The sequence below is a fragment of the Dromaius novaehollandiae genome, chromosome 2 (assembly GCF_036370855.1).
Source record: "Dromaius novaehollandiae isolate bDroNov1 chromosome 2, bDroNov1.hap1, whole genome shotgun sequence".
Lineage (NCBI taxonomy): Eukaryota > Metazoa > Chordata > Aves > Casuariiformes > Dromaiidae > Dromaius > Dromaius novaehollandiae.
The window spans coordinates 55,092,608-55,116,870 of NC_088099.1; the positions used below are offsets into that span (position 1 = coordinate 55,092,608).

Sequence of the window (24,263 nt, forward strand, 5' to 3'; positions counted from 1 at the left end):
TTTTACATATTCAGAGGTTAAATAGGGAGCTTTCTCAGTAGTGATTTCTATTTTCTGTGTATCCTCTTTTGAATTATAATCAGTGTTTTACTTGTGCAGGAGGTGTTTAATTAAACTTTCGACATGGCATTCATTCGACTTTAGATTTAAGTTGCATTGTATAACCAGTGATTGCAATGTGTTTGCAACATATTTTCAGGTGTGGTTGTGAGATGGTCTGTTTCAGCTATATAATTAGGTATGTGCAAGCAGCTGAGCAGCATTGGCACAATCTCTGTGACGCCTGTAAGAGCTGGTCAAAGAACCATCCAGATAGGACTTACTGTCCAAGTTTCTACTCTCTCAGAACGTTCATTACTGAATGTTATTGCAGATGTTCACTCAAAGTTATATTTGAATTTCTTTTCTCTCCCTAGCTGTGGATCAGGAGGCTTAAGATTGGCGATTGGCAATTTGGCATAAATGTCCACATACTCATTTTTGTGCGACTTGCCTGGTTGATACTGGTATTCACAGCCTCTTAATTTTTGGCAGTGTTTCTTGAATACATATCTAGAAAAGCATCACTAGTAATTTAATAGAAATTGTCTTAGTATCAGAAAAACTATGATTAAATGTGTGAGCAATTTGGAAAGAGTCAAAATGCTGATTTGAATTTGTCATTTCCTACGGTTGTGGATCAGACTGGCTGATAACACTGTGGTTATAGTTGTGTGTGTGTGTTTTTGTTTTGGACTGAGAGTGGTACTTTCTCAGATAGATACACCTGCCTTTAGCATTATTCGTAATTATTGAGATATTAGTACCCCGTTCAGGAGAAAGAAGGGAAAGCAGGCCACTTGCTGTTTATCCTAAATTTGTAGGATCTGTTTCGTGATATGCTTAATGCAAACTGACTCTGAGCTGTAATGCAGATGGGTGGTCACAGCTCAAGGCATGCCATTCCCACAGCCGGATCCTGCAGTGTACCTTGGGCTGGTGCAGTTGCCTTGCGAGTCAGTTTTCCATCAGGGACTGGTGCTAACAGAAAACCAATCTGGCCTGGTAGCAGGAGATCTAGCTCTAGCACAAAAGGGAGGAGTGAGTGGCAGGGAGAACTGCGTTGTTTCGGAGCAGATTGCAGTGATATTGTATTACCTTCCAACCTTAATGTGTTTGTAACAGGAAGGCATCATTTTCTAGGATTCCCTTTCCCAAGCATTATACTAACTGAGGACAAATAATTTTTTTTTTTAAGAATGTATTAAGACTAGAAATGTAGTGCTTAAAGTGGTGGTGGTGTTTAAAAAGGATCTTTTTATTTAAAGTGACAAAATAATAATTTTTGCAAGTATTATGCCTGGGCTATCAGAATATCTGGATATTTCAGAATACTTGTTTTTATATGAGCATCAATTTTGTTGATTAGGATTTCCTGTTTCAACAAGAGTTAAAATATTAAGGCACATTATATACCTAGACAGGTTCTTTTATCACTGACTTTTAAAGAATGACCCATTTTGTAATATAAAAAATTAATATCAGAATAATTGGGGTATCATATGCGAAGGAAGCAACCAGAACCGCTGTGAAGCAGAAGGCTTAGCTGTTCTGTGTAAGATTTCTTATTCATTGATCGCTTTTCCCAGTGTTAAAAATAAGTGACTAAATTGCTAAACACTTAATCTTATTCATTTTACAGGTTGAGCAGTCTAAAGTTTTAATCAAAGAAGGTGGTGTGCAGTTATTACTTACAATAGTTGACACACCAGGGTTTGGCGATGCTGTGGATAATAGTAATTGGTAAGAAATCGTTTTGTATGTTTTCTCAAAAATATTTTGAATTGTATTTTTTTTGATTTAACACCTTGTGATATCTTTTAAATGCACACTTTGATCTTCAGTTTGTCTTGATGCCTTTAAACTTGTGTTTTTCTGTTAGCTTAAAATGAACACTGTAGTTCTGATCAGATTTTAATCAAATTATAATAGCAATCGGCTTCTCTCTAGCTACTTTTAAAGTGAACAGAATATTTAGCTCTTTGTTATCAGTGCTCCCAATATACTGAGCCTACTTACATGCTTCACAAGATTTGACCAGTAACGCGTATTCCTCTGGTTACTGTTCTTAAGTGTTCTATGTAATGCTATTACAATGAAAGTAATTGTGTTTGAAAGGTTTTTTTCAGTGAACTCATAGATAGTATCTCAGAGCTATGTAACTTAATTGTATGTTGAGGAGCCGGTCACTTAAAATATACCTCGTTGAATTCTCTCAATTTAAAAAAAATGTCATGGGGAAATAGTGTGCATCTATTTCTTAGCAAAGTCAGACTTTTTTACAGAAGTGATATAACATACACATTTTTATTCATGTAACCTCTGCAGTTGGCAGCCTGTTATTGACTACATTGACAGTAAATTTGAGGACTACCTGAATGCAGAATCTCGAGTGAACAGACGTCAGATGCCAGATAATAGAGTGCAGTGTTGTTTATACTTCATTGCTCCATCAGGACATGGGTTAGTATTAGTGTGTTTAATGTTTCCTTTCTCTGTCTTTATCTCAGATGAACATCCAAACTTTGGCATTCTTAATTACACAAAGTTCCAGATAGGATTTTCTTAATGGCTTGCAGACCATGTTTAATTTTGAAGAGGAGCTTACTTTGGCTTGTCAAACATAAGCAAACCAGGCTAGTAATAAGTTAGAATACCAGAGAACATGATCACACATAAATTACATAGCAAGAAAAATGGTCCTGGCGCTTGTGAACGCTTGTGTATTTTTAACTGCTCCAGTACTATTTGTATGATGTATTTTTCTTTTGTTCAAATACTCATGTTTAGAATTCAACTGCGGAAGCTGGTTCACAGTTCGAGCAATGGGATTTTTCCTGTTGATCGTCTCTCCCTCTCTCTGAGTTTAACAATAAATTGAAGATGGAAGGTTTCATGCATCTTTGGTATTAAAGCATGCTTTAATTCACCTGGTGCTTAATCCTTTGTCTAGAGAATTGAAAATTCCAGTATGGATGTTCTGCGTTTTTTTCCAGCTATTATGCAATCTTCTACCCACTTCTCTTTTTTTAACTTGATCAGACTTCTATCTAGTGGTAGAGTGAGAGAACTGCATTTCCAGTACATATTAGATGCAGGTTGTATTATATCTGAATTTGGTTGCTTAGCATTTTATTATGGCATTATAATTAATTCAATTTGTCAGAAACACTTTTATGTATACTTTGATAACCAGAAAGAGGATAAGTAGCCTTGTACAAACTCTTCTATCCTGTATATCAAAAACAGCAGACTACTTGAAGGAAATAATGAAGGAATTCTAAGGAATATTCCTCAGGCAGTGGAAAATGCTTCTAATAATTCTGCACTAGCCAGTGACTTATAAAATTTGGAAAGAAATCAGCTTTTTGAGGGTGACAGAGAAAACTTTTTCTTATGTGAACTTGTCTTAATTATTTGACATTTCTGTCATAATAAATAGTAATTTTATTTTTTTATTTTTTATCAGCTTATAGACAACTCACAGCTTGTATAACTTATAGACTGTATAACTTATAGACAGCTTATAGTTTATAGGATAGATTTAAAGGCAAACATTTGAATTCTAGGTAGATACTGTTTTATTACTTGTGCCAAATTATAATATTGTTTAAGTAAAGGGGAAAAGATGCATTTCTTGTTACTCTCAATTTTTTTGTAGTATAGCTTTCGGATTTTTCACAAAACATTTGTCATCATTTTTTTTCCTCCTTATTTTACCTGTTAAAACTTTTTAACCAGTGGGAAATGCAGATTATTTAAAAGGAAAAATAAAAGTAATGCTTCAGATAAACAGATCAGATTTTGGCCACTATGTCTGTGAGTTTAAAAGCTAGACAGGTATACTCTTTTCAATGGTATTTCATATTATTCTTGGAAAAAAAGTGTAAAGCTGAGAGAGTTTTGAATAATGTCTTTCAATTACTGGAGTAAATGATTGGAATTGTCATCTAATTGAGGAAACCAAATGAGCACCGAGAAAATTGATGCTTCTGTTTGTATTCATTTCCTCTTTTGCATATTGTCTTCTCTGAAAGAACTTTACTCACTTCCTACCTGGGTTTTGTGGCGGTGCTGTTTCCCAGCATGTTTCCTGTGCAGACAGCGGCCCCTGTAACCCCTTGAGTAGATTACCCTTCCCTTTTAATAGGGCATGATTTGGTTCACTGTGAGCTTGCTTTTGTTTGCCTATATGACTCAATATATATGTGAAAAACAGCTTGTTACAGTTTGTATGGAATGAAAGTTGCAAGTTAGGTTCTTCCACCTGAAAGTATCTTACTGTTTTTACTTGGCAGCCTCACAGAGGTCTGAATGGTCTAATGGGTTAGGTGTGTGGCTTTTTTTGGGGTGGAGGGAGGGTGTTAGAAGAAGAAGAAAGGAGGGGGAAAGCCTTCTAGGTGAGTAAATGGGATGGTACAAATTGCTAGTTCTTCCTGCAATCCCAGGATCTTACCTAAAAGTTTCCTGCTTCAGTCTCTCCACATCAAACCTTGGCGCTTGGCTCGAGCGCTGCTGCAGTTCTGAACTGTGCTGCTGTGGCACTTGCCTCGCAAACTGATGCTGACGTAGGTTGCTTTTGAAGTGAGGACAGAGAAAGCATGTTAAGGTAAATGGATAGCCAACCCAACACTTTTAAACTAGATGTGCATTAGTGTTAGCAATTTGATAGAAATGTTTTGTGAAGCTGAAAAATTCAGTGGCCAGTAGAAAATGTTAAAGTGCAGCTAAATACATTTTCCTTAACAGGAAAGAGAAGTTAGGCTTTTTGTGTATTTATAAATCTTTGGGAAGTTCCAGCTCCTGCTAGGACTTCAGAATGCTGTAGTCATCATTAGCACATCTGGATTTCATAGCACTGGAAAACTTGGTATTTGTTTGTCGGAAGACACAACTGCTTTTCACAGACAAAGATTACAAGGTGACTTGGAACGTGTAATCTTTCTCATGTAAGAATCAAGCTTGTTACTTAGGTGTGAAGTAAATTCCAAAAATTTGGTCTTGGAGGAGCTATTTGTGTGACTGCCAGTCTTGCTTCATTAGTCTTTAAAAACCTTAGCGTGAAAGCTGAATGTGTTGGAATCAGCTGGATTTATTTTGATGGAACGTGGAAGCCTGCATTGCCACTGCCAGCATATCCACCCCATGGCCAGAGATTCTCTGAAATAGTCTGCCTAAAACTATTTTCGATAGATTTTTCTTCTACAGTACAAGAGTTGGAGGCGATTTGTTTGTTTTCTGATAGGAGCCTGAAAAATACCGTAAGAAAATGAGGAGTGTCACTTTTTAGTGACACTAATACTACTATGGAACATGTTCTAAGAGGATTGTCTCATCTTGAAAAATATTTCGTTTAGAAGCACTACTACTTTGCAGCATCTCCCTAATGCTATTTGCAGTCACATATTGTATGGGTCTATGTTTAGGAGGAGAAGCTAAGTTTGAGTAATAAATGAATCTGTTAATGTTCCATGTACCATTAACTTGTTTGATTAGTTTTCAATCCTTTTTTTTTTTTTTTTTCTTTTTTTTCCCCTGGGAGATAATCCTACTTAAATTCTTAAGTGAATCCTTTAGGGCCAGCAGACATGCTATAATTCTAGAGCATTAATGTATAAAAACCTATGGCTTTTCTTTAACAAACAGGGGAAGTCAACCACTTGACACACATTAGTGGTGTTTGTGTACCCATAAGGTGGCTTCTTTTTTTTTTTTTTTTTTTTTTTTAGTAATATGTTTGACTTTTGTCATCCACTTTTCTAATGGTCTTTTTGTTGTGCACAGTAACTTAGAGATGAAGTGATGCTTTTGTACACAGATGCTTTTTTGTACACAAATGATGCTTTTTGTACACTTTTTGCCACAGTTAACTATCTTCAACAGTTTAATGTATAAAAAAAAAAACACCTTGCAGCTCACTTTCAGAAAAGAGCATGCAAATAAACATGACTTTCAAAAAGTGAAACCCATATACATGAACAGAGCATGATTCACAATTGTAAACTCTTACCAGTAGGTTTTAAATGAGAACGTCTTCCAGTTGGTGACGTAAGAGCTCTCCTACGAAGGTAGTAACCTTATCACTTGCTTAAATGAGTATAATTTCAGCTAGTAGAAATCTCTAGCAACTTTAACTTATTACTCTAATATTATATGGTGCTTCAGGATTTCCTCTACCAGTTACAGGTAGTCTTTTGGGTTTCATTCAACCATTTATCACTCATAAGTCAGTGTCTTAAGACTAGTTGTCAAGACAAACCTTGACTTGTTTGTATGTTCTTGATTAATTAATATAAATTGCAAGGCTTTAATACTGTCTTTCAGACTTAAGCCTTTGGATATAGAGTTTATGAAGCGCCTACATGAAAAAGTGAATATCATTCCACTTATTGCCAAAGCAGACACACTTACACCTGAGGAATGCCAACAGTTTAAAAAACAGGTGAGTTAAAAGATTAGTATTTACAACATGGGCTAGTTCAGTAAGTTGGTCCCTATGGAAATGGTGAGATTCAACTTCTCATATGCAAAGTTTAAACCCTGAAGCAACAACTTGAGACAGCAAAGCTAAGTAATTTATATCGTTAGATTTAATTACATTTCTTAGTGAAATAATCTTGCTCCTTTTCCTTGGGGGAAGAGGTTTTAAGTGTAGTATGATTCTTGGCAATTGAAGTATTTCATTGCTAAAGATAAAAATCGGTAAGGGAGAAGGGAACATTCAACATTTAGGTGCATAACAAAAGTGGTAAAAAAAAATATGTAACATTACTGTTCATTCATTGTATTAAGGCATTCACTTTCATGTCGGTATGCTACATTTATTAAAGATGCGTCAAGCACCAGATAAGTAACAGTATACCTGCCATTTGGTATTGTGCTGTAAAACAACTCTTGCAATGCATTTTAAAGATAGTGAGGGAATTTGTAACATTGATGGAACCGAAATGGTTTATTCTCTGTATTTGTAGAATAAACTTGGTACTGATTTTTTTCCAAGTGGTTTATGTTTTATTTCGGCTACATGGTCAGAGTGGAACGCTTAGTTCTTTCCTGTATTTTAGGATGGGGCGAAGGAGTACACGCAGCAGGACAAGACAAGACATGAAGTTCGCTTTATTGAACTGTGTCCAGTCCTAGTTTAAAAGCAGAGAGATTCTGAAAAGAACTTGGCATTAGGAGACGCTGTGTGCAAAGCTGTTGGTTTAAGACTGAAAATGACATGGTATTTTCTACCTTGGAGAAATTTAGGCAAGATGCTCTAGACCTGAAGTCCCCACTGTTTGCATTCCATGGTTTTTGATGTAATTTAATATGGAGGAAAAAGAAGACAGAAGGCAGAATATTTATTAATACGTATGCAGCTTTATCAACAAGTTGGCATTATGTAGGGCAGGCTTTCTCAAATCAAACTTTTAAAATAAGTCATTGCATGAATTGCCAACTTACCTTCTTTCCAAGTTTGCAAACTGATGAACCAAAAATAATCCCCAAGGCACTGCAGTGTAGCTGTCAGCTAAATCGTCTCATTTTTTTTTTCCATTCTAAAATTCTGGAAAACTAATCAGACTTGTTTTAAAAATAACTTTTAGACAAGTCAGAAACGAAAACAGTAACAGGCTTATTTTTGATGACACTGTCAGTTATTCTTAAATTTTTATTGGTGTTCGTAAATATTTTTCAAAAAAACTTGTAGCTAGAGTCAGTTCATCTGTCACAAGCTCTACTGAAATAGGCAGGTGATCCTGCTTCAAGCGACTGATGCTCAGGTGAGCCAGAAACAGAGAAGAACAGGAGTGACAGCAGTAGCTATTGCAGGAATTCGAAGAGCTGAAGTATGCCTGCAGTTACGTATTCAAATCCTTTTTTCTTTTCTTTTCTTTTCTTACAACTTAGATCTCCAAACTGGTCTAGCAATTGAATACTTTTTTCTTGTATTATTTTTGAATGTGCAGGTGTACATTCAAATGTAGCATGAGTGTATGAATACAGCATGAGTGTAAATCTCCCTGCTCACCTAGCCATAGAAAAATTTTTTGTTTTTGCTGCCTTTTATAGGTGGGTAGTCCTTTAAGTGCAGATCAGCTTGAAGTATTCTGTTAGCTGTGAGGTGCCTGGCTCTGATCCTGTTGTGCTGGCTAAGGAGTGATGGTCATGCTAATAATCCCTTGAAATAGCCAGATGGTGTTAACCCTGTGAGCAAGTTCTGTGATACAACTTAGTCACCTTAAAATGCAGAGTTTACAAGTGAAACAGAAGTAGTATCAGATTGCAGCAAAAAATAAATCGAATTACTAAAGTATGAATTCCTCAAACAATTGAATAATATGTTTTTGTTTTTAGATAATGAAAGAAATCCAAGAACACAAAATTAAAATATATGAATTTCCAGAAACAGATGATGAAGAAGAAAATAAGATTGTTAAAAAGATAAAGGTAAAGAATTTTATCTTGAAAAGCTGCTCGTTCCAGGACAATTTCCCTTTGACTTAGGGCAGAGGGGAAGTGAAAAGCATTGCCTTTATTGAAGAGTCCACCAAAATTTTTGAAGATCAAATCAGATGTAAGGCCGTTCTAAGAATCACTGTTTTTCAGCTGAGGGAATGAATGTCTTCTCAGACAGTTTACTTAAGTCCATTAATGGCTAAAATACAGCATGAAAGCACTAGATCCCATTAATAAACTCTGAAATGATCACTTACTCCTGTCTTTTTATTCCATCCCTATTTTACTTTTAACTACCTACCACATTTAGATTGTGAACTTTGAAGGAGGCTAGGGTTGTCTTTCAGACAGAGGGGTGTAATGGCACAAAATACATGCATTAGATTTAATAGAAGTGCTGTCTGGCTAATAGATACACTGAAACAGGAATGACTAAAGAAAACGAAATGGGCTGTCAGGCTATTGAAACACTTTCTTTGTTTAGTCTTGTTTTTGGTTTATTCTTTTGCATGCTTTTCTTGAGCCTTTCTTCTTTCAGCCCAGTAGTTCTAACAGCCTGTAAAAGCTTTTACGTTTTTGTTTCTGTGGGAATCACCTAGGATAGATAACATACACATAGCACAAATGGAAGATATTCTGGGGCTAAGGCTTGCTAGTCTAAAGGAGAGGAGCCGAATAAAAGCAAGGGCAAAAGTGCAAAATACTTAGCTTTGTAAGCTGTTCCTTTCAGCTATTTAAAGATGTTCCTGGCTACTCTGTTGCTTCAGCTGAAAACAAGAACTTACAGTAGTTCTTTGGCAAATCCTTGAGAACTTGAGTACAAGATCCTGTCAAAGTAATAATCCTTATAGCCAATTGGAATATGAATTGATAATTCATTGCTGTGCAAGTTCATTAAATAGGAAAGGGTTTGCCTGTTTAGTTTACTAAGTAGCAAAAATGTCTATTTCTTAATCAGATTTACAGAATACATCAGAGTGTAGGGATTTTAAAAGGGCTGTGTGTATACATACATGCATATATATATCTATATATAAAAAGCTATTTAAATATCAGTAAATATGTATCTGTTCTTGCACTTTGGACAAGCTGACTGTGGTGTTATAGCACCTAGCTGTCCTAGGTCAAGTTTATACTTGGGCATGGTTTCATTATCCTTTGGCAGTAGAAATGTTTGATTTTTAAAGTAATACTTTATCTTGTAGGACCGTTTGCCTCTTGCTGTGGTAGGTAGTAATACGATCATTGAAGTCAATGGCAAGCGAGTTAGAGGAAGGCAGTACCCATGGGGTGTTGCAGAAGGTAAGGCTTTCTCGTCATTTGTATCCATTTTAAATGTATTAGGGCATTAGTCTTTATTTCAAATGTTTAAAATGCTTAGTTTGAGTGTACTTTGGTCTGGAAATTTATTACATGTAACATTTTTGTTGTTCTGACAGTCTTGGAACAAAGTAAAAGTTTCAGCAACATGTAATTTTACATGCAGATTCCTGTTGAAACTTCACTGAGGAATTGTAAAACCTGTAGTAACTTACCACAATTGTTACATAAAAAAATGAGGCTTAAATCACAACTGTTTGCTAGTGTTCTTATTTTAATTTCCTTTGTATAGAAAGTATTCATTTCTTAAATTCTTGTTTCCAGGGTATTCACATTAGGAATGTTAATTTGATCAGCTTGACTAGCATAAATCAATTCAAAGTTTCTGGAAGAATTTATTTTTTCCCAGAACATACTGGTCTTAATTGCTGGGGTGTAACAACAGGAAGGTACCTTGTATTGAATTGAATACTTTTGATTGTTCCCTTTTTGTGTTTATTTAAAACTTATTTTCTCCTGCTGTAGAGATTTGAAGGTAATTGGATATTCTTCTGGCAACCATTGTTTATGCTTTAACACTCTTCATCTATTACAAATGCCACGTGAAAAATAAAGCTTGCACCATACCATATATTGAAACAATCACTATAAACTCGCATTGTTTTTTTCATGATGATTCTCCTTTTTTCCCCTGTATTGTGTGTATATAGAATAAAGAGAAGATTTTTTGCCTACTTTTCCCTACCAAGAGCAACTGTCTATAAGTTTGATACAGTGCAAAATGGAGTGGGGGGGGGGGGTGGCGGCAGCGAGGAGCACAGTATGGATAAATACTTTAAAGAGAAATGCTGTAGTTCTTTGAAGTGCATGTCTGGCAGGAAATGAGGTTTGGCACAAAGTAAAAACCAGCTGCGCTAGAAGATCAAGCTTTATTTAAGGTGGTTGCGTTAGCATTTTGAAATGTACAAAATGGTGCTGTTCTTTATTTTAAAACAAACCTTACAAATGTTTCACACTCCTGTGATTGTATAACTTTTAGAAGGGAAGAACTACAGCCTAACTAAAAGGAACCTCTTAAATTGCTTTGTGAGTTTGTCACCTGTGGATAGAGAAATATAGAGGACTCGGAAATAATACTTTTCTGGGGTATGACTTCATATGCTATGTGAGTGGAACTTACCCAGTTTCTGTAAAATTGTGGAATAAGATAACTTCAGGAGTGTAGATACAGCACGAACGCATACGTGTTATGTGCTTTTTTTTTTTTTTTTTTTTTTTTGGTAGGGTTCATTGAGCTTACTTTTCATTCCTTTTTATTCTCTTTCTTCCCCCTGATGTCCCCCCCCCCCCCCCCCCGCAAATGCCTGTCCCCCTTCCAGGGGCACTTTGGAATCTCCCTCGTGCCTTCCATTTGTGTGCTGGGAGCTTTGTGCTTGCCCTCGTCTGTCTGCACACCAGAGGGTTCAGTGCGGCATGCATTTTCCTTTAGTGTTCTTTCATTATCCATCAGCGAAATACCATTCGCAGCACCAGCTTCTAAGACAATAATGGGATGATGGGCACAGCTGAAATAGGTGGAAATCTTAGGGCAACTGCCAGCCATCCCTTCTGATCTGCAGACAACTGCACAAAGTTGAATATAAAGCCTTCCTTTGTTTAGTTAATGAATAATTGAATCTGTGCTAAAATAAGGACTTTTAACTTTTATTGAGGGGATGGGAGATAGGCTGGAACAAACATGAGTGTCTTCTAAAGGTCTTGGACATAGCTGGATCTAGACTGAGTTCTTCAATTAGTGTCTGAACCTTAATTACACAACTGCTGGCAGGACCTCCCAAGGAGTACCTAGTTCAACTGACAAAACTGTTTCTGTTGCTGCAACTTACTCTGCTATACTGGCTCAGAGTGCAGTTTGCTAATATGGCTTGTGGAAGCTTAAGAACACTGCTGGTAAGATGCACTGATACAGTTATATCGTTAATACTTTTCTACTGTAGATGCACAGACTCTGCATAAAGATCGGAAAGAGTCTGCTGTTGGAATGAATGTAGTAGATGGATGATGTTTAAAAGCCTTACCTTTTGTGTAAGACACGTATTTTCATTGGTGTCTCAACATAAATTTGTCTCCTTTTGCAGTCGAAAATGGTGAGCACTGTGACTTCACGATTCTGAGGAACATGTTGATAAGGTAAGTAGCTTACAGGTAACGTTGGGCTTGCTAGTATGACTAACAGGTTGGAAGGTCTTGTATTCGAGGAAATGGGACTTGACTAGTAAGTTCATATTAATCACCATATTTTTAATTGTAAACAATATCATACTCCTTACGATAAAATCTTCTTTAAGCACGTATCTAGGAAGTAATGGCGGTGGTGATGATTTTGTAATAGTTCTCTGCTCTTTATGATTATTTGTTCTTTAGAATTGTGAAAAGCATAGGAACCTGAGTTGTCTATTAGTGCTGTATGTACTTAGTTGTAGGCATGCTCTAATTTTCAGTGCCAGCACTTTGTTCAAGGAAGACTGCATGTGCTTTGCTGCATTAGGTGCTCAGAGATGGTTCTTTCTGTGTTCATGGCAGTTTAGTAAGTTGTATCTGCTGCCACAGTTCGACTTTTTGCTTTTCTTCAAGCTGATAGTGAAAGATTACTGGAGAAAGCTAACGTTTGCATGTTAATCTTGAACTTTACATTTACTTTTGGCAGACTTAAAACACAGAACCTAGGAAGTTTTGGCTGATGTGTGTTGTTTCTTGCCTGACAAATTTAAGTGCATCTGCTACAGTATAATATACGGCTTTTATCTTTTCTCCAAATATTTACAAATTTATCCACAAAACTCAGAGATTTTCTGAATGTTGATCCTATAAATTAATGTTAGGAGTACTGCACACTTGAAATAACTGATTTTTTTTGGAAGTGAACTATTCCTGTTGTCTCTTGACAACTCAAATTTAAATGGGCGAATGACAACTTTGTGGGGAATGGAACATGAATGGAGAGATATAATTAAGTAAATCTGCAAAATGAACACGGGCTAATTTTTTCAGATGGTATTTCATATCCATGCACTAAGCTTATAAATTGCACTTATTGGCAGAACTCACATGCAGGACCTGAAGGATGTCACTAACAACGTACATTATGAGAACTACAGAAGCAGAAAATTGGCAGCTGTTACGTACAACGGTGTTGACAACAACAAAAATAAAGGGCAGCTAACAAAGTAAGTTCTCGTTGAGGTTGTATTGCTCTCAATTTTTTTTGTTGTTGTTTTGGTTGCTTGGGGGCTTTTTGGTTGTTTTGGGGGTTTGATGTCTTGGTGCGTTAGGTGTGTGGTGTTGTGGGTGTGGGTGGTTTGGGTTTTTTTGGTTTTGGTGGGTTTTTTTGTCTTTTTGTTCCCTCCACCCCCATTTCCTTCTCCTCCTTCTTGGTCCATTGCCTGAGTCCTGGTGTTAATACTGTGTCTGGTTTAATTATGATTTGTTTGGCCTGTGTGTGTGTTTTGTTTTGTTTTGTTTTTTAACTAAGCTTTGCACTAGCTTAACTGAATAGGTTAAATAGTTGGTTTTCATTAGACTTAATTCTGAAGAGAACCTGTAAGTTTCCTGTTTCCGTTTATAAGTTTTGTTTCAGTGGTACTTTTGGGAAAATTTTTCTGTGTTAGCTTTTCTATTTTCGTATATGTGTTACTCTTGACGTTATTGTCTCCTTTGGTATGAATTCTCAATTCTCCACATTGGGGACGTCTTTGAGAAGGAGGATAGGTACCTATTTGTTTAGAAACTTCAAAAATAAAAATCCTGATACGCTATTGTCATCATTGAAAGGCTGCCCTGACAACTTTTAAAGCTGCTTCTCATGTCAGGGAAATGATTGTAAAATATGATCGCCTTTCCACCTCTGTCTTTGGAGAGAGGAAGGTTGCAATGCAGGGTTCTTTTAAGCTTAATATGATGTTTTGGTTACCTTTGACAGCAAGTTGTTTGCTAACTTGATGAAATTATTGGAGAATTTAAAAGTAGGCTCCACTGTATTCTCCATTGTACAGTGATGTTTGAAAATACTATATCTAAATAAAATCGTACTAATGGTACATGTAAATAAAATTTTCTCAACCAAAACATAGGATGGTTTTTGGATAGTTAGTGATATGCCAAATCACAGCTGTTTTTCCAGAAATATCTCTGAAATTAGAAGTAATTGCTATTCCTGTTTGAGAGCTACAAAGCTATTTTTTCACAAAGCAAGTGTCTGTTCTACAGTATCTTATTGCTTTGAAAGTGCCTGTGACAGAATGATTTAAATGGGCATGATTTAGTTTCAGCTAGCATGAGACTATGTGAGGCTTCCCCGCTCAGCATTGACAAAAAATATAATAGTGTATGTCAGTTCAATCAACTCTTCAAACAGGCACTCAGATTTAGGTTAAGTCTTGTAGTGAGGTCAAGCCCTAGAGAGAACAGTCCTGAAATGTGTGTCTCCCTAATGCAGTGGTTTCTTCTTCTCACTGTCATGTTTCTTGCCATCACGTTATCCTTCCCCTACATGTTCCTGAATGCATATAGCAAGTATGTTAGAAGTATTTCTTTAGCTACACTTACCCTCATAACAGTACAGCACACTTGCTTGAGAAGGGAGGAGTTTTGAGAACTGAAATCACTACATGAGGTAGAAATTGGGGGGAGGGGGGGGCGGGGGGGGAATATGTAAGATTTGAGAAAAAAATAGTTTGGAAAATGGGAGCAGGTGGGCAGATGAAAGACAAAAACGTAGGATTCATCTGACAGAGGAATCTCCAGGATTCATGTAACTTGCTCTCGCTGTTCTCATAAAAATGAAACTTTTTGTCACAACTTTGGATATCAGAGGAAGTTGTGTTGTTTTTGTTTTGTGGTGTTTAATAACAATTTTTCTTCCTTTCCAAAATCCTATTATGTTTTGCTTAGATTTGGAAAAAATCATGCTTTTGGTGATAAGATTTTCACAATTACGTGTTCTGTGCCTGCTTAGATTTGTGTTGGTCTGCACCTACAAGCTTAGTCTGTTACGTAATCTGAGGAGTGTATACTATAAAAAAAACCACTGCTTTTTTTTTTTTTAATTCTCATATTGCGAACATGATGAGATATTTCTGTGTAAATACCTATATCAGAAGGTGCCAAAACTGTGTGCCGCCCCTGCCCCCCATCAGTTGCTGCTGTTATCATTGCTGAGATTTACTTTTTCAGCAAAACCTGTGCTCCGAGTGTCTAGGATTACTCTGCTTTTAGAAGCATGCTTACTTGCTTTGCCTCCTGCTATCTCGGGTCATTCCTCTGTCCCACCTGAATATTTAAAGTTAAAAGTATCTTTTGGAACAATTTGCTCCATCTGAAATCTGTCATTCAGGACACTGTAGTACTGAATCTCGGAGGTGAACAAATACAACTGGAATGCTTAGCTGTCAGTTTTCTCTAAGAGAAGAAATGAACTATCACAACTCATGATTCAGCCTTTTGAAAGATAGGGAAGTCTGCAAACTTGTAAGGGGTATCTTGAGCCTTTCTTTAGAGTTTGTTCCTTCTATCTTCGTGACTTAAAATAATCAATCTTGAATGAGTGTATTGGTTATGAAGCAGCTGATGCTATTCTTCTCTTTTTACCTTATCTATATGTTGACTTGCAGCATTTTATTTAAACTTCAGTGTGCTTCTTTTGCTTTTTTACTTTAATATGTTCTTATAGTTTTGAATCTAGCATATTTGAAACAGCATAGAGAAAATTTTCCTAATAACCATGCATATCTTTGTAAAAATTAGTTGGAAGACAGGGGAGAATAAATATTAACGCTTTATCTGTGCATCCCCTTGGGAATTTTATGCTTGCCTGCTTACCGCTGTCTCAGAATGGTGCAGTATTTGAGCTGACCTCTGGAGATCGGATTCTTTAGTGGGAAGCAGATCTTAAATGCTCATGAGAGGAGAGAGATGTGCTCTGATGCTCTCTGGTGGTATTACAAGCATATTGTTAAACACAGATACAACCTCTGGCTCTGAAGGCTCCTAAGCTGCTGGGTGTTTATAAGCCGGGAGGATATACCAAGAGGAGATGTATGTGCTGTGGTTCTTGCACTTTTGGAAAAGTGCATCATGCTAGATGCTGTTGGAGACTGGATTGACCTGTTGTACCTCTAAAACAGCTATATTTTTGATCTTAAAAGGTCTTTATTTTTCATGCAGCTGTTAGCTTGTTTCTTTGAACAAAAAACAAGGATGAAAACATAGAAATATGTGCCACAATTTTTAATAATACTGTGCAGATGAATTGAAGCAATTCCTTCTGTTCAGTGATAAATTTCCTGTGATTTCTCCCTTGCTTTGGTGAAACTGTAATCAGTTATTCAACAGATAACAAGTTGGCCTATGAGAAATACAACACGTTTTCCATGATTATGTAGCCTTTTGTATTTTAGGTTTAATGTCTGAGTTCTCCAAATCGTCCCTTTTTAAAAATAAAATAAAATTAAACTTAAAATCAAAGAGTAACTTTCAATTGTATGGATAATTTGTCTGTTCACACTATGCAGTAAGTATAATTGTACATGAGCACAGTGTGGCATGTGCTAAAACTGGCATTTGCTCTGAAATTTAAAATTCTTAAATGAAAACTAGATTTCTCAAATTTTGCCATTTGAAATTGATCTTTTTAGTGAGTTTAAAAATAAAACTTTTAATAAAAATTTTATCTCTTGAACATGGTAAATGTGAGCCTTATCTGTCTGTCGATATGTTCAATAAACTATCACACAGGGTAATGGTATACACGATGTGTAGGTCCTTTTTAACTGCTAAGCTTAGACTGTTTCTAACTCCTCTTGACTGTATTCTTAGTATTTCAATAGCTTTATCCCAAAGCCGAGATTCTCCGCTTGCTTTTCACCAGAAAGGGGACTCAGGTGCAACGGCTCCAAGGGCATTAAGCCCTTCATGCTCTATCGTGAGGTTTAATATCAGAATCTTGTTATCGGACTTTTTCCCCTCCTATGTTATTAGTGAAGTGCTCATACAAGATACGCTCAGATTAAAGCGTCGTGCTCTGGGGTAAACAGCTGCTGGGAAGCCTCCCTCAGAGCTGAGCGCAGCCTCCTGTGAGACCTCTGCTGGCCAGTGAAAGAAAGTGCTCCATTTGCAGCACAGGAATGCTCGTAGCTTTTGAATATAATGTCCTTTATTAGGTGACAATTTTTTTTTTAAATGAGCAGATAAGTGTAGAGATGGCTTTGGTTTCAGAAAACTTGTTTCTGAAGAACAGTTTAGAGCAAGTGGTTGTTTGTGTCACTAAAATACCTAAAATCACTTTAAAAGCAGACATATTTTAAGTACACTGTAGATAAACTGTTCCTGGAAATATATTTGCACATCAAATCTACATTAATATTTACATGGTGTAGTGATTTACTAACTGGATTTGAAATAAATATAACTAGCTTTAACTAACAGTCTGTCATTCTACTGTGAAAATTTTGCTTTTGGGAGCATATAATTAGCTTTAGGAATCTATTTATAATGAATTTGCTTTTTTAATTATTGCTTTTTAGTTTTGTGGTTTTATTTAAGCATGCTAAGCTAAGCCTCTGTATTTTTTGTTTTTTAGATTTGACACAGTTGAAGGCATGTAAGTGGTCATTTAAATTTTTCCAAAAACTTAAGACAAAAATTCTTTAAACACAGAAAGGGGTTTACTGTTTAATGTTTCAAATTTAAAACAGTTTCCTGTTATCCAGCTCTTGGCATTGTTTTTTTTCCCCTAGTGTTTTTTTTCCTAAAGCTGTGCTGACATAAACTTTAAAAAGTTGCAAATATTTTCCGTGACAAATATCTTTGTAACACCCCCCCACCCCCCCAAAAAAACATTTTGGTCAAGCCTCAAGACAAATTTGGTCAAATTTCAGCAATGAGAAGACTGGTTCAGTGTATAAATTATGAAATTCCCCCAGTTTGGATCTGCAGCCTCTCAGTAGTTCTATGCTATTTATATAGGTGCTTAAAAATTAGTGGAATTATACTTATCTGTAAATTTAAAACCATTGCATTAGAAAACTAGTTATTTTAATCTTTTCTGGCCAAGGTTTTATCTTATTATTGGCTTGCAGAGGTTCCACTTTGTGCATATCTAGAATAATTTTTAACTTTTGCAGGTCTTAGAGGGCTGTTTTAACATACATGCTATTAAATCAGATAAATGTTTTAGTTTTATTTAGTGTTTTTTCTTGAGCTTTTTGTTTTGTTGAAGTCCCTTGTAGTATCTTATCCTGGAATAAAGGATGATGTTTACTTACCAGGGTCAAATACTCAAGACCTTGCTAATGGTATCAGTCCTGACCTGTGTTGTAAAGAACTCACCTGTAGATGTTCACTTGTCAGCTTATCAGACCTTCCAGGCAAACTGATTTTGCCACTTTCTCAAAGATGACTTGCATGACAATAGTTATTAGATCATCCCCAGAAGGACCATTCTGCTGCCCTTGGAAGTCTGCAGAAATTGTAGCAATGATTCATCAGTATTCAGATCTACTCCCTAGTTTTTGAAGAGACATTTGAGAACTTTGCACCTCTAAAAGGTACATTGGTAATGAAAAAAACAGGTTTTGACAGATGGTTTGCTTACACAAATACTACTACTCAAATCCTCTTATTTTGTTTCTTACATGAATTGGTTGTGTATGTACTTGGTTTATCCTCAACCAATTTTATTTTTCCTTGAATGTTGCTAGCAGCTGGCCTTTTCAATACTTAAACATTAGGCCAATGAGCAGTTTCAGTTCAATAGGAATTTTACCAGCTAATCTAAGCTTTGCAACTGTTATTTCAGATTAATTTTTTCTGTGTGTGTGGAAATGCCATCCTCTTCTCCCACCACCCCCAATTGTCACCTTTAAAGCACATTTTAAAATACTGGTACTTGAAAAATTGTTCACGTGGCCTTGAGTTCATACAACTTTGTTTACTTTCACTGTTTGATAAACTCTTGTAATGGACAAGCAAGAGGATAAAACCGAGCTATTAATGGTCAAAACAGTTCTTAACTATGTTTGATGTGTGAACTCCATTCCCTCAAGAATGAGTTGATTCCCTGAATCAAAATGGACATTTTTGATTACTATGATGTTTTAATCTTCTCTGAAATTTAGTCAATTCATTCTCCTTCTAGAATGCTTTTTCTGCATGAATTTAACCAGAAGAGTTTGCTTATTTTCTAAGGAATAAAAAGATATTTTTGACTGGACTTAGACTTGCCACCTCTAATTTGTAATTAGGTCTGGTTGAATTTTGGATACATTACAGTAATATTCTCTGCTTGTTGATTTTTTAGGGCTTTCCATATATTCAGTTCTTTTTTTCATTTTTACCAATAAGGTAGTTGAATCTTAGTCATTTCTAAAAACTGTACATATTCACACTGAAACAAGAGGACAGTAGTTTTTGATTGCTCTTTGAACAGCAGAGAAATCTTATGGTAGACTGTGTGCAGAAATCATCACTAGATTCAAATCATCCTGTTTTGTTGGGTATTTAATGTGAAACTTGCTATTTAAAACCAAGATCACTTTAATGTGGATAGCAGGCTTATAGAATTTTCCAAATTCAGTAGAATTTAGCAAATTAGTTAAAGTATATGGAAATAATAATCATGTAGATTTTTAAAAAATTAAGTTATTAATACTTTTCTAAAGCTAAATCTTCCAACTAATGCTTTCATGAATGACTGATGTTCAGCTGCCCACAATTTTTTTTCCAAAATTATCTGTTCAGAAGAATGACCACTGTATTCAACAGACTTGTAATGTTAATTTATACTGAGCATCATCTTGAACCATGAAGATTTAGAGAGAAAGTGGGACTTTTGCCTGCAACACTTTGATTAATCAGTTCTAGATAAAGGTTCTGTCTGGTAGGTTTTGTATGTGTTTGTACAGGAAGGAAAACGATACCTGAAGATCATTTGGAAGATACTGATTTTTTTTTTTTTTTATTACATATATATGTTTTTTAGTTACTTGTAACTTTGATTTCCTCTCTTCTCATGACCAGGTTCTACTAAATATAGGAAGTCAAGAGTTTCTATTATAACCTAGTTATAATATAAATCAAATGTGGTGGTGGGGGGGGAAGATATTGTATGGAATGTCTTTTTGTAGAATGCTTAACCTAAGCTGTTAATGAAGTAATACAAATTGAATTCAAGCTAGCAGTACATGCAGCTATATTATTCGTTTCAATGTTTAAGCGCTTTTATCCTGTTTTCTCCAGATGTCCTAATGTAACAAAAAGAGAAAAATCCTTGTTAGCTAACTTTTTCTTCTGGATTTATGGCAGGAGCCCATTGGCACAGATGGAGGAGGAAAGGAGAGAGCATGTAGCCAAAATGAAAAAAATGGAAATGGAAATGGAACAGGTGTTTGAGATGAAAGTCAAAGAAAAAGTTCAGAAACTGAAGGACTCTGAAGCTGAGGTGATCAAAATGTCTCAGATGTCAATATGGTTGATACTGAACCAGTGTAGAGATGGCTGTTTTTCCAGGATTTCACAATATAACATCTGTCTCGAAATTGCTTCCATAGTCAGATCTTAGTTTTAAAGAAAACTCACAGTTACCCTTTCCCAACTTGCTGTCTTTGAAATTATGTAAAAACAAACTTAAAATGTAATTCTCATGTTCACATGAATTCTTTTCTTTTCTTTTCTTTTTTTTTTTTTTTTAACCCCCATCAATCACAGTAAGTTAAAATACTCCTTAACTTTCTTAATCATCATCTTTTCCCCCTGCTTCCTTGGAATATTTCATTCCTTTTTGTATTCCACATGCTTTAAAAATTTCTTGAGACTTTAATGCTTTACATAAGCGAATTTAATAATAATAACTTACTGAAGAACCAGTTCAAGAACTTCTGATACACTGACTATAAGAAACCATCCAAGTAAGAATTACTAGACTAAGGAAGAAGCAGGATTGTGTTGCTGGCAGTGTTTTGGTGTCATGCGAATGGACATTTTATGGACATTTAATTTCTGTCATTTCTTGCTGTCAGATTAAGCTCACAGTGAAACTTTTTTTTATGGGCTTAGAGCAGCTCTTGAAGTCTTCCTTTTAACAGACTAGTATTAAATTATATTTAAGTAGGAAAATGAATTTTAAGTTTTAAAAAGGCAACTTCTCTCAGGAAGCCTAATGAAGAAGTTCAAAACTGTCAAAATTCCTAAAGACATTTTGGCTCCAATTTTGAGAGAAAGTGGGCAGACTTGGAAAGGCAGTTGACATGCTTGCCAGTCTAGGCGTTATGAGGAGCCAAGGAGCAGGTAACAAAGGAGAACTGATGAACTACGTTAGAGGAGAAAATACATCAACCTAATTTTCTCTTTCAAAGTAGTCAATAATAGACGTGGAAAAGGATATAAATGCTAGGTCTTCCAGTCAGTAATGTTGGGTAACTTTTAAGCTAGAAGTTGTATCTGGATAATAACGTTTAATTAGTCAGGGATGGGTTTATCCTTTCTGTATTTCTGTCTCATACCTTTTTGAACGTATTTATACTTCTGGCCTCCACAATGCCCTGTGGCAATAAGTCTGTAGTTAAGTGGTTATATGAAAACAAACAAAAGCCTTCCTTCTTGTTTTACATGTGCTATCTCATGATTATTTCATTGAGTGCATTCTGCTAATTCAGTTTTCAATTGTTCATGCAATTCGTTCTGTCTTTTATTCTATTTTGTTTTTTCTTTCACCATTCATGACTTCATAAACTTTTGTTGTATTTCCCCAATTGCAGAAAAGTAGATGGCAGTGCTGAATATAACACATTAAAAAATCTGTAAAGGGATATATGTTTTGAAGGAATTTCTTAAGACAGGGACTTGGAAAAAGTTTTCTAACTCAGATTTTAAAAAACCTGTTACATAGCACAAATGAAATCAATTTTCCTGACAATGTCTCCGTTCCCATATCCAACACATTTTGATTGTCTTTCAGTCTGTCGCATCAACAAAAGCTTGCAAGAGAGGCTTCTTATACTGTTCTGTTAATGTAGGCAATTTATTCCAATAATACTAATTCTTTTAATAAGTGAATAAATTAATCCATTTAATAATAATGTTTTCCTAAACAAATTTTTAATATAATAGGCTGAAATCTGTGGGGTTTCTTTCTCATTCAAAGATGTTGCCAATTTATGTATTACTGATACCCACATTTTTTTCAATTTGCTTAACATTTGCATCAAATGTCAAACTATTCTTGAATTCCCTTTTGTATGCCACATGTAGCTACTTACAGCTTCTCTTTGTAACCCAAGCTGCATTTTGGATGTTTTTTACTAACTCTAAAGTGGGATTATGGGATTAATAAGCTTTTTGTTTCTGTTAAATAAAAATACCTGTAACCTTAGAGCTTCTGGTCTAACTAGCTCTCTCATACTGGTAAAGTTGCTGGTGAGCTGTTTGTTATTGCAGTTCCTGAAGTTGCTATGTTTTGTGCACTTACAAACTCTATTGGTAACTTTCTATAGCTGCAGCGACGCCATGAGCAAATGAAAAAGAATTTGGAGGCACAACACAAAGAATTAGAGGAAAAGCGTCGCCAGTTTGAGGATGAAAAAGCAAACTGGGAAGCTCAACAACGTATTTTGGAACAACAGAATTCTTCCAGGTAAATTGAATTCTTGCTGTGCAGTTATTGATAATGATCTGTAGCTTTCTGTTAAAGGGAAATTTCTGTGATAATAGCCATCAATAGTGTCTGGCCATTTTAGAAGTCTAATTTAAAACTAAGAAAAATCTTGAACTGCTTTAAGTTACAGATGAGCATAAATCAGAAATATTGGACATGTTATCAGCTTCTTAAGGAAGCTTTATTCTGGAGAACCTTGTATCCACACACAGCAAGATCTATCTAGAAAAACTGTGTTTGAATTTGAAAGCTAGATAGCATTAGATTCTGAAGGACAAGTGTTAAAGATTCCAAAATGAAAGCCTTTAAGTCTCCCAGTTCTTAAAAAGGAGCATAGCAGTAAAAGCATTGATTGACTCTACATACTAATAGTGTATACATAGTAAGTTTTTATACATTGTATTGCAAACAGTAAGACTTTATAAATATTTAGATGATGTACATAGGCGATTTTTTTTAAAATCAGAACGTGTATTTATTTATTATTTAACAAAACTTTTTTATGTCATTTTAGAACCTTGGAAAAGAATAAGAAGAAAGGGAAGATATTTTAAATGCATCATTTTGACCACCAGTTATGTATTAGTTGCCAATATGCCAGCCTGGACATCAGTGTTTGTTGGATCCGTTTGACCAATTTTGCACCAGTTGTATCCATAGCAATGGATTTAACAGCATGACAAATTTTTGTTAATTTTGATGGAGAATGAGATGCCTTGAATTGTCTAGGGTGTTGTGTACTTGGAAAAATAACAGCTCTAAGTACTTTTTTTCATTTTTTTAAACAGATGTCATTTTAATGCAAAAGGAAACATATTACTGTTGTACAATCATGTTCTGGTGGTTTGACAGTTTACAGGATATTCAAGAATGCAAGGACTCTAGACAGTTTTTAGTGAGGATAAATTGCCATAATATGATGCAAACAATGCTTCTCTATTACTATAATACAAAAATTCCATTCAGTGCAGCATATACAATAATGTAATTTAGTCTAACACAGTTGACCCTATTTTTGACACTTCCATTGTTTAAAAGTACACATGGAAAAACAAAACTTGTAGGCTTACAGTGCACCTAAGCTTTTTATAACAACCCTTTTATGTTTTGGATTCTTTAAATATATGCTATTCTCATTTAGTAACTTCTTTAGCCAGAAGGATCTCATTACTGCTTCATTTTTGTAATAACATTTAATTTAGATATTTTTCCATATATTGGCCCTTCTAAATAGAATATAGTTTCTTTCATATGGTAGGAACCAGTGAGTAAAACTTTCCTTTAACTCCCTTTTTACATTTTATGGTAAGTAGCAGGAAAATGCATTTATAGGTCATTTCTAGGCAAAATTGTGGAGTTAACTACCAACCTGTTTCTACCTGTGTGCAGTCTCTTTATTTTACTAGAAATGGGAATATGGCCTCAAGAAAAACATCACCATTTCGCATTTAGCTGTATTCATATACTGCATTTCTGTATTTTTGTTTGTATTGTAAAAAGTCACATAATAAACAATGTTGTGATGTAACATGCTGCTGTGTGAGAAATTTTAAAGGAGCTCTGTAGCCAAGTACTTATTCGGGAAATATTTGAGGTTTTCCATCCACCTGGACTTGATTAACCTACATCTTTGATTTGCCTGGGAATTAGTTTGAGGGAGAGAAAGTGACTTTGCGTGGCTGAGAGCTGGTGCCCTGAGCTGTGCTCTGAATTGCCCAACAAGACCGTGTCTTGCCCAGCAGAGGGCACCAAC

The 24,263-nt window shown here is 35.5% G+C and overlaps 1 protein-coding gene across 2 annotated transcripts in view; it reads left to right on the forward strand.

The window, feature by feature from the left end:
* SEPTIN7 (septin 7) overlaps positions 1-24,038 on the forward strand; it is a 79,133-nt gene extending 55,095 nt beyond the window's left edge. The window contains exons 4-14 of one of the 2 annotated variants that reach the window (XM_064506550.1): positions 1,682-1,782; positions 2,368-2,502; positions 6,364-6,481; positions 8,383-8,475; positions 9,690-9,786; positions 11,943-11,994; positions 12,906-13,031; positions 17,441-17,461; positions 20,164-20,299; positions 22,350-22,489; positions 23,025-24,038. In XM_064506550.1, the coding sequence (XP_064362620.1) occupies positions 1,682-1,782; positions 2,368-2,502; positions 6,364-6,481; positions 8,383-8,475; positions 9,690-9,786; positions 11,943-11,994; positions 12,906-13,031; positions 17,441-17,461; positions 20,164-20,299; positions 22,350-22,489; positions 23,025-23,064 (1,059 nt within the window). In that variant the 3' untranslated portion in view covers positions 23,065-24,038. The remainder of the gene's footprint in view (positions 1-1,681; positions 1,783-2,367; positions 2,503-6,363; positions 6,482-8,382; positions 8,476-9,689; positions 9,787-11,942; positions 11,995-12,905; positions 13,032-17,440; positions 17,462-20,163; positions 20,300-22,349; positions 22,490-23,024) is intronic. The other variant, XM_064506551.1, reaches the window with a different exon arrangement.
* Positions 24,039-24,263: the final 225 nt, after the last annotated feature.